The sequence below is a fragment of the Heterodontus francisci genome, chromosome 16 (genome assembly GCF_036365525.1).
Source record: "Heterodontus francisci isolate sHetFra1 chromosome 16, sHetFra1.hap1, whole genome shotgun sequence".
Classification (NCBI taxonomy): Eukaryota; Metazoa; Chordata; class Chondrichthyes; order Heterodontiformes; family Heterodontidae; genus Heterodontus; species Heterodontus francisci.
Genome location: NC_090386.1, coordinates 21,125,728 through 21,136,617, shown reverse-complemented (window position 1 = coordinate 21,136,617; position 10,890 = coordinate 21,125,728). Strand labels below are relative to the sequence as shown.

The following is a 10,890-nucleotide window of genomic DNA, read 5'->3' as shown; positions in this document are numbered from 1 at the left end:
TCTCTGATTTACTCTGGGACTTTTCTCTCTCTGATTCACTATGTGACTTTTCTCTCTCTGATTCACTCTGGGACTTTACTCTCTCTGATTCACTCTGGGACTTTTCTCTCTCTGATTCACTCTGGGACTTTACTCTCTCTGATTCACTCTGGGACTTTTCTCTCTCTGATTCACTCTGGGACTTTACTCTGTCTGATTCACTCTGGGACTTTTCTCTCTCTGATTCACTCTGGGACTTTTCTCTCTCTGATTCACTCTGGGACTTTTCTCTCTATGATTCACTCTGGGACTTTACTCTCTCTGAATCGCTCTGGGACTTTTCTCTCTCTGATTCACTCTGGGACTTTCACTGATTCACTCTGGGACTTTGCTCTCTCTGATTCACTCTGGGACTTTTCTCTCTCTGATTCACTCTGGGACCTTTCTCTCTCTGATTCACTCTGGGACTTTTCTCTCTCTCATTCACTCTGGGACTTTCGCTGATTCACTCTGGGACTTTCCTCTCTCTGATTCACTCTGGGACTTTCCTCTCTCTGATTCACTCTGGGACTTTCTCTGATTCACTCTGGGACTCTACTCTCTCTGATTCACTCTGGGACTTTTCTCTCTCTGATTCACTCTGGGACTTTACTCTCTCTGATTCACTCTGGGACTTTTCTCTCTCTGATTCACTCTGGGACTTTTCTCTCTATGATTCACTCTGGGACTTTTCCCTTTCTGATTCACTCTGGGACTTTCGCTGATTCACTCTGGGACTTTTCTCTCTCTGATTCACTCTTAATCTTTTCTGTCTGTGATTCACAATGGAACTTTTCTCCTTCTGTTGTTCACACTCGGCCTTTCTCTCTGATTCACTCTGGGACTTTCTCCCTCTGATTCGCTGGATTTTTTCTCCTTCCGTGATTCACTGTGCCACTATTCTCCAGCCACAGTTTGAGTGTTTTATGTCCTCTTTCATGATTGAGCAGCAGCAATTTTCATCTGCAAATAAGGAGAAGCAGGAACCTACACCAAAATGCTGTCCTTGTGAATCATGGACTGTTGGCAGTTACACAGTTGACATATTGACCAGTAAGAATTATTGCTTCTCTCTCTCATTCTATCTTTGGTAACCAGAGGGAGCTTTTTGTGCACAATGAATATCATTCATCTCATGTTGGACCTGAATGTGGGACAAAGCTGTGCTTGAAACATTTGGGAAAGGCTGTTTTCTTCATTCCTGAGCTTTCTCCATTGAGCTTTCTTTTAATTAAACTTAAATAGAGTCTCTGCTGTGGCATTTGGGCCAGTGCACAGTGCTGGGTTTCCTTTTCCCAGGACTTGCACCATACCCTTCCCCCAATCTCATTTCAGGATTGATAATCCTTTTACTACAAAAGGTTCATAGAATAATTTAATTTTTAAAATGTTGCTGTTAAATTAAGTTCACCTCTCATGGGATTACGATTATCACAGTGGCCAGGCGATTGGGGGATGTTTATAGTTTATTAAAGCTGGATGGACAAGCTTGTGGAAGGTTATTACTTGGACATCAACGTGACAGTTCAGGTCAATTGTGTCTTCCGGACTCATGTCAAGATTCTCTCATTTATTTTGGGAATAACAGTACACAGTTTTTCAGGGTGGGGGGTAAAGCAGTGGGGGTGGGTTGAGGGGTGCTTTCCAGTTGCCAGTTTAATTGGCAGCCTTACTTGACAACCCCTAGACAGTGGCTAATTTCGTGTGTAAGATTTGTGTTAGTTTTCTTTTTCACAAGAAGGGAACTGAAATTCACTGTATTAAATTGAAATTTGATTATAACTGTGCATTTGCTGTTTACAAAATAAAGTCCTTGATTTTAATCTGAAAGAAGCTTCTGTGCAGTTGTGGTGGAATTGCCTGTGCAAAATCCAGAAGTCAACTCTGTGAGGCGGATTCTGCGAACTCAACTCAATTGTACCAATTAATTTTGAAATCTGGGCTTCAGGTCTCTGAACTGAGCACCTGCTTGACAGGATCGCAGCTGTATTTAAAGGGACAGTCCATAAATATAAATTGGAGGTGTTCAGGATGGATGGTGAACATAGAGCAAGGGCAGCCTCCAGACTCAGAGACACCTCACTGTAATTAATACTCGGTGCAGTCAGCAGAAGGAGGAGGGACATACTTTTCCCTAGCAATGTGAGGAAGTAACCTGCTGCTCTCACCAAGAAGCTGTGGGTCGAGGTAGCTGAGAACGTGAGCAGCAGGAGCGTGGTGCCTAGGTCATGAATGCAGTGTAGGAAATGATTTAATGACCTAACCAGGTCAGGAAAAGTGCCTCGATTAGCTGATTCAACTACATCCAGTGTTTTAAACCCCCAACACCCTACTTTCACTCTGTCTTGCTAAGTGTTCTCCATCACATCACTCCATACACCCACTCAACTTTCAGCAGCACCAACGTTCATCTTCCATGCACTTCATCACTTCCCCACTTATCCGTTTCCACCGTTCCCTTCACCCCAATTCTTGTACAATCTGTTGCGTGTGTCTCATAGTCACCCTCACGGAATACACAGCATCCATCGGGTGAAAACCTCACCTTCACTCAGTCCCAGCTCTGTTTTATTGCTCCTTGTAGAAGAGAGCACAAAATGTGAGGAAGAGGGACAGATCTGGAGGTGGACCACCACGAAAAGTCCGGCTCACAGAGGAGGAGGCCCTGGAGATAAGTGATACATTGCGCCCACCTCAGTCAAAGATGGAGAGACAAGGAGCTCACAGTGAGCTGGTGCCAGAATTACAAATATCTCTAATACACATATTCTGACTTTATTTCATGAATGACTGAACTATAGGAAGACTGAATAGGGTGTTTGCCAAGATTGTGAATTTGCCACAACTCTATCTTATCCCTGTCTTTTGTCTTCCAGGGCCTTCACATATATAGCAAGTGTCGCAGGATGTCCATGAGGATGATTCACCAGAGGACCTCATTCCTTCTGAGGGTGCGCAGGCATAGGACTTACATCCATGTACCAGTGCAGATACTTACATTTGCTGGGTCCACTTAGTTAATTGGGTTTTCTCATTATGATTCACACTTCACAAGCGAGCATGAGCAGACACTGGTGACAGGGAGAGCTATGGTGGCGGGGTTGGCGGGCGGGCACAGATGCTGAACTGCGGGAGCTATCATTGACAAGGAGAGTGCTAGAGGTGCTTCAGCAACTTAGGAGGTACTGATAGGCATGTCACGCACACTCCCTACAATAGCGGAGAGGATGGTGGAGTCCAACTCAATGAATAGCGGATCAGTGGCACAGGGAATTGCAAGAATGTCTGTTATAGAGAGAGTGGCTGTCTCCATGGAGCTATATGCATGACTCTCAGATGAATCCATGCAGATCATGACCACAGCTGTGCAGAATTTGGATGCCAACTTGTTGCTGCCTTAAACAGGAATGACCAATATCTTACCCGTCGCCTTGCAATGCTCATCTGCACCAAGCTGCTTTCCTGCAGAGGGCTAGGTGGGATGTGACACTAGCCCAGGAGGGGGATAGTGGTGAAAGGGGACATAGAAGTTGAACACCATAAAAAGCGCTCCCACTTCCTGTCCATTGCCCCCACCTCAGTCAGTAGCCAACATGCTGCCTCATCTCCTGATGGCTGAGACTGCCCCTGCACAGGTGCTGACGGGGTCCTCAGAGGCTCCAAAACCCAGAGGCCAAGATTACTTCAGCAGTTAGAGTAGGGATGTGAGCAGCCTGCCTCTACCTCTGCTGAAACCACAGGGGATGCACCATGTAGAAGCGGTAGGAAGCGTAAGTTGAAGAAATTGTCATTCACCAAGTATTTGACAAAATGTTATGTTGTTAGGTTCCCTTTTTTTAGAATGGCAAATAAAATGTATTGATTAGTGCCGCTTCCATGTCTTGCCCATTATTGCGTATCGAGTGCCAACTCCCCTTTCGCTTTTCCATGCTGAATGTCAACACAGGCCAGCACCTATTGGATGGATGTGCAACGGGTGGGTGAGTGATTGAAGGATTTTTTAGTGTAAAGTGGGGGCTGGGGTGGGGAGGGGGTGGTGGAGGCAGGGTGGGGATAGGGATGGGTGTTGTTCTAGTAGTGGGAGTGAAATTTTATTTGTTATCTTTCTCACTATGTGAACCTTCATGATATTAAGGCATCCCTGGCATCCTGGGCAGCATTGTAAGTGGCTGTCCTGGCGACAGTGCTCCATCTTCATCCTCCTCCTCCTCATCTAGAAGGACAAGGGCAGCAGATAAATGGGAACACCACCACCTGCAAGTTCCCCTCTAAGTCACACACCATCCTGACTTGGAACTATATCACCGTTCCTTCACTGTTGCTGGGTCAAAATCCTGGAACTCCCTTCCTAACAGCACTGTGTGTGACCCTACCCCAAATGGACTGCAGCAGTTCAAGAAGGCAGCTCACCACCACCTTCACAAGGGCAATTAGAGATGGGCAATAAATGCTGCCCTAGTCAGCGACACCCACATCCCATGAATGAATAAAAAAAAGATGCTCCTTAAAATCTTCCACTTTGATCAAGCTTTTTGGTCTGCTGCCTTAATATCTTCTTAATATCTTAAGTGTCTTGGTGTTAAATTTTGTCTGATAATACTCCTTTGAAGTGTCTTGGGATGTTTTTACTACCTGAAAAATAACCCTTAAAAGGTCTGTATAAATGGAAGTTGCTGTTGTACTCTTGTGGAGATGGACAAGGAACAATTAGAGTCACTGCCTGAGAGCTGCTTACCCACTTGATATGGGGTGATTGACACGAAAAATCACGGAGTGGGTGTGGAATAAGTTTGTGTTCCGCTCTGCTCAGCCTGATCTTGTGGCAATCAGGCGGCAATGCCAGTGGTGTAAGAGCAGCCTCTGTTTCTGCCCTGTCAGCACCAGAGCATGTTATAGATTAACAGTAAATGTTTACCTCTTTGTCCTTGACTTTTGAGCAGTCTTCAGGAGAGCGCAGCCACATAAGTATTAATATAATCATTAGTTCCTAGTGTTTCTCCTCCCTCCTCTCCTGAAGTTGCTTGACTGTTGTCTTGGTGCAATGCACTTGATCAGTCCTAATATCTCGTTATGTGGCTTGGCATCATATCTTGTTTGATAACATTCCTGTGAAGTGTCTTGGGATGTTTACTATGTTAAAGGCTCTATATAAATGCAAGTTGTTATTGTTTGGATGGATTTGATTGAAAGTAGCCTGTACCCTGAGAACATAAGGAATTAGTCTGTAGACTAATACACTGACTCACTTTCTCCTCATATTTCCTCTTTCACTAATTGTCTCCCTAAGGCTTTCCCTGGAATTCATTCTTTGATGTTGGGTGAAAAGATTCTGCCTGGTCAGTGAGTGAGGAAAACTGGTACACTGGAATCCATTGAGAAGGCTGAAGCCAGTGGGGGATTGTACCTTTGGAAAAGAGAGAGCTTGGGAAGGTTGAGGCCAGGGTGAGGAGAAGACCTTCCAACAGATAGAAGAAAGAAATTTTTGCCTTCACTCATCACCTTTCATAACCTCAGGACATCCCAAAGTACTTTACAGCCAATGAAGTACTTTTGAAGTTGTAATGTAGGAAATGCAGCAGCCAATGTGTGTACAGCAACTGGAAATGTGATAATGTGATTGGTCTCTCGCGATGGGTGATTAGCCTCTCAGGATGGGTGATTGGTCTCTCGGGATGGGTGATTAGCCTCTCAGGATGGGTGATTGGTCTCTCAGGATGGGTGATTAGCCTCTCGGGATGGGTGATTAGCCTCTCAGGATGGGTGATTGGTCTCTCGGGATGGGTGATTAGCCTCTCGGGATGGGTGATTAGCCTCTCGGGATGGGTGATTAGCCTCTCGGGATGGGTGATTGGTCTCTCGGGATGGGTGATTAGCCTCTCGGGATGGGTGATTGGTCTCTCGGGATGGGTGATTGGCCTCTCGGGATGGGTGATTGGCCTCTCAGGATGGGTGATTGGTCTCTCGGGATGGGTGATTGGCTTCTCGGGATGGGTGATTGGTCTCTCGGGATGGGTGATTGGCCTCTCGGGATGGGTGATTGGTATCTCGGGATGGGTGATTGGTCACTCGGGATGGGTGACTGGCCTCTCGGGATGGGTGATTGGTCACTCGGGATGGATGACTGGCCTCTCGGGATGGGTGATTGGTCTCTCGGGATGGGTGATTGGCCTCTCAGGATGGGTGATTAGCCTCTCGGGATGGGTGATTGGCCTCTCGGGATGGGTGATTAGCCTCTCGGGATGGGTGATTGGTCACTTGGGAGGGGTGACTGGTCTCTCGGGATGGGTGATTGGTCTCGGGATGGGTGATTGGCCTCTCGGGATGGGTGATTAGCCTCTCGGGATGGGTGATTGGTCACTCGGGATGGGTGATTGGTCACTCGGGATGGGTGATTGATCTCTCGGGATGGGTGATTGGTCTCTCGGGATGGGTGATTGGCCTCTCGGGATGGGTGATTGGCCTCTCGGGATGGGTTATTATCTTCTCGGGATGGATGATTCGTGTCTCGGGATGGGTGATTGGCCTCTCGGGATGGGTGATTGGTGTCTCGGGATGGGTGATTGGCCTCTCGGGATGAGTGATTGGCCTCTCGGGATGGGTGATTGGCCTCTCGGGATGGATTATTATCTTCTCGGGATGGGTGATTGGTCTCTCGGGATGGGTGATTGGCCTCTCGGGATGGGTGATTGGTGTTTCGGGATGGGTGATTGGCCTCTCGGGTTGGGTGATTGGCCTCTCGGGATGGGTTATTATCTTCTCGGGATGGGTGATTGGCCTCTCGGGATGGGTGATTGGTGTCTTGGGATGGGTGATATTTATGTGAAACATTTTGACGACCAGACAAAACTGTAACCCAAAGCAGGAGTCTTCAAATGTTTGGCTCTCATTAAGTTTATTAAGAAAGAAATGAAAGAAATTTCCATAGCAGCGTCTCTTTGTGATGATGGTTAGCTTTATCAAATGGCAGCTCACTAAGTTCCAACAGACTGTCAGTTTCTTACCCTGAGGTCATATGTTCAGACATCACTGCTTGGTGATAAAGGATTCATTCAATAGTCTGTGTTAGAAAACTGACAGTGGGCTGTCCCTATAGCAACGTTGGTCAGCCTGGCTCTGGCTAGCAGTGCATGGTGTCGCCATGTGTACAATGGGCATTGTGTGTCATTCGTCCAAATGTGATTGGTCCCATGGGTAATTGGCACCTTATGATATTGGCATGTGTGCATGAATGGCTCCTTAAATCAGTGGTTCCACATGTGACTGCGTCAATCTGTGTCTACATGCTTTTATTGCATCAATGATCTTGGCTATATGTGTGACTGAGTCTAATAATTTTCATTCTTTAACAGGAATACTATAAGTTGGATCTGCGTGTGTGTTTAATGGACTGTGTTTCATTGGGTTCATGCATAACTGGGGATTCCTGGAGCATGTGTGTGCCTGGAAAGTGCATGTGATGGGAGGGTGTGTGTGACTGGAGTGTGTGTGTGACGGGAGTGTGTGTGACTGGAGTGTGTGTGTGACTGGAGTGTGTGTGTGGCTGGAGTCTGTGTGTGACTGGAGCATGTGTGTGACTGGAGTGTGTGTGTGACGGGAGTGTGTGTGTGGCTGGAGTCTGTGTGTGACTGGAGCATGTGTGTGACTGGAGTGTGTGTGTGATGGGAGTGTGTGTGTGGCTGGAGTCTGTGTGTGACTGGAGTGTGTGTGTGACGGGAGTGTGTGTGTGACTGGAGTGTGTGTGTGACTGGAGTGTGTGTGTGACGGGAGTGTATGTGTGACGGGAGTGTGTGTGACTGGAGTGTGTGTGTGACTGGAGTGTGTGTGTGACTGGAGTGTGTGTGTGACTGGAGTCTGTGTGTGACTGGAGTCTGTGTGACTGGAGTCTGTGTGTGGCTGGAGTGTGTGTCATTGGAATCTGTGACTGGAGTGTGTGTGCCTGGAGTGTGTGTGTGGCTGGAGTGTGTGTGGCTGGAGTGTTGTGTGGCTGGAGTGTTGTGTAACTGGAATCTGTGACTGGAGTATGTGTGTGACTGGAGTGTGTGGGTGACTGGAGTGTGTGCGTGACTGGAGTCTGTGTGTCACTGGAGTGTGTGTGTGTGACTGGAGTATGTGTGTGACTGGAGTGTGTGGGTGACTGGAGTGTGTGGGTGACTGGAGTGTGTGGGTGACTGGAGTGTGTGCGTGACTGGAGTCTGTGTGTCACTGGAGTGTGTGTGTGTGACTGGAGTGTATGTGTGACAGGAGTGTCTGTGTGACGGGAGTGTGTGTGTGACGGGAGTGTGTGTGACTGGAGTGTGTGTGTGGCTGGAGTGTGTGTCACTGGAATCCGTGACTGGAGTGTGTGGGTGACTGGAGAGTGTCTGTGTGACAGGAGTGTGTGTGTGACTGGAGTGTGTGTGTGACTGGAGTGTCTGTGTGACGGGAGTGTGTGTGTGACTGGAGTGTGTGTGTGACTGGAGTGTGTGTGTGGCTGGAGTGTGTGTGTGGCTGGAGTATGTGTCACTGGAATCTGTGACTGGAGTGTGTGGGTGACTGGAGAGTGTCTGTGTGACAGGAGTGTGTGTGTGACTGGAGTGTGTGTGTGACTGGAGTGTCTGTGTGACGGGAGTGTGTGTGTGACTGGAGTGTGTGGGTGACTGGAGTGTGTGTGTGTGACTGGAGTCTGTGTGTGACTGGAGTGTGTGTGACAGGAGTGTGTGTGTGATGGGAGTGTGTGTCTGACTGGAGTGTGTGCGGCTGGAGTGTGTGTCACTGGAATCCGTGACTGGAGTGTGTGGGTGACTGGAGTGTGCGTGTGACTGGAGTCTGTGCGTGACTGGAGTGTGTGTGACAGGAGTCTGTGTGTGACTGGAGTGTGTGTCTGACTGGAGTGTGCGCGGCTGGAGTGTGTGTCACTGGAATCCGTGACTGGAGTGTGTGGGTGACTGGAGTGTGCGTGTGACTGGAGTCTGTACGTGACTGGAGTGTGTGTGACAGGAGTCTGTGTGTGACTGGAGTGTGTGTCTGACTGGAGTGTGTGTGTGGCTGGAGTGTGTGGGTGACTGGAGTGTGTGTGTGACTGGAGTGTGTGTGTGGCTGGAGTGTGTGGGTGACTGGAGTGTGTGTGTGACTGGCGTGTGTATGACTGGAGTGTGTGTGTGGCTGGAGTGTGTGTCACTGGAATCCGTGACTGGAGTGTGTGGGTGACTGGAGTGTGTGTGTGACTGGAGTCTGTGTGACAGGAGTCTGTGTGTGACTGGAGTGTGTGGGTGACTGGAGTGTGTGTGTGACTGGAGTGTGTGTGACAGGAGTCTGTGTGTGACTGGAGTGTGTGTGTGACTGGAGTGTGTGTGTGGCTGGAGTGTGTGGGTGACAGGAGTGTGTGTGACAGGAGTGTGTGTGTGACTGGAGTGTGTGTGTGACTGGAGTGTGTGTGACAGGAGTGTGTGTGTGACTGGAGTGTGTGTGTGACTGGAGTGTGTGTGTGACTGGAGTGTGTGTGTGGCTGGAGTGTGTGTGTGACTGGAGTGTGTGTGTGACTGGAGTGTGTGTGACAGGAGTGTGTGTGTGACTGGAGTGTGTGTGTGGCTGGAGTGTGTGTGTGACTGGAGTGTGTGTGTGGCTGGAGTGTGTGTGTGACAGGAGTCTGTGTGTGACTGGAGTGTGTGTGTGGCTGGAGTGTGTGTGTGACTGGAGTGTGTGTGTGACTGGAGTGTGTGTGTGGCTGGAGTGTGTGGGTGACAGGAGTGTGTGTGACAGGAGTGTGTGTGTGACTGGAGTGTGTGTGTGACTGGAGTGTGTGTGACAGGAGTGTGTGTGTGACTGGAGTGTGTGTGTGACAGGAGTGTGTGTGTGACTGGAGTGTGTGTGTGACTGGAGTCTGTGTGTGACTGGAGTGTGTGTGTGGCTGGAGTGTGTGTCACTGGAATCCGTGACTGGAGTGTGTGGGTGACTGGAGTGTGTGTGTGACAGGAGTGTGTGTGTGACTGGAGTGTGTGTGTGGCTGGAGTGTGTGTGTGACAGGAGTGTGTGTGTGGCTGGAGTGTGTGTGTGACTGGAGTGTGTGTGTGGCTGGAGTGTGTGTGTGACTGGAGTGTGTGTGTGACTGGAGTGTGTGTGTGACTGGAGTGTGTGTGACAGGAGTCTGTGTGTGACTGGAGTGTGTGTGTGACTGGAGTGTGTGTGTGGCTGGAGTGTGTGTGTGACTGGAGTGTGTGTGTGACTGGAGTGTGTGTGTGACTGGAGTGTGTGTGTGACTGGAGTGTGTGTGACAGGAGTCTGTGTGTGACTGGAGTGTGTGTGTGACAGGAGTGTGTGTGTGACTGGAGTGTGTGTGTGGCTGGAGTGTGTGGGTGACAGGAACATCTCTTATCCAGTGAAACAATAACCTGGAAAATACCTATAGTGCTCCCCTTGTCTCTATTGCTCCTACCTGCTTCAGTCCCCTCTATATACACACATTTTGTTGATAAGAGCTATTCTGTGTGCAATGCTAGACACAGTGTTAGCTTTCATTTCCAGCTTGTGTCTCAGTGTCCTTGTCTTTGTTCGGTGTGAGTAGTGCAGTGTCCACTTGGACATCCTCCTCGTCAGACTGGACAATCGGGGTCTCGTCCCCGTTACTTGACTCCAGACTGTTGGGGTCTGTGGAATTCGAGGAAGTGGATGACATCCTGGATTTTATTTCTGCAGAATTTGGAACCTTAAGAGTGATCTCACTATTGTAAAACTGTTCATCTGTGTGAAGAAACAAAACCAGTTAGTACAGGAGCTGGAGGGATTAGTAAACACTTAACAAGAAATAAAGATTAGGGCACTTTTCATTTGTTCCCTCTAGTCCAAAATAGACAATATCCACCCACCTGGGGTTATTGGCAATGGGCAAAGCTGCTT

At 48.6% G+C, this 10,890-nt stretch overlaps 1 protein-coding gene across 1 annotated transcript in view; it reads right to left on the bottom strand.

The window, feature by feature from the left end:
- Positions 1–6,893: 6,893 nt before the first annotated feature.
- The window catches only part of si:ch211-253b8.5 (dysbindin), a 97,358-nt gene continuing 93,361 nt past the window's right edge, over positions 6,894–10,890 (bottom strand). The window contains exon 4 of the mRNA XM_068048034.1: positions 6,894–10,734. Within this exon, the coding sequence (XP_067904135.1) occupies positions 10,502–10,734 (233 nt within the window). The 3' untranslated portion in view covers positions 6,894–10,501. The remainder of the gene's footprint in view (positions 10,735–10,890) is intronic.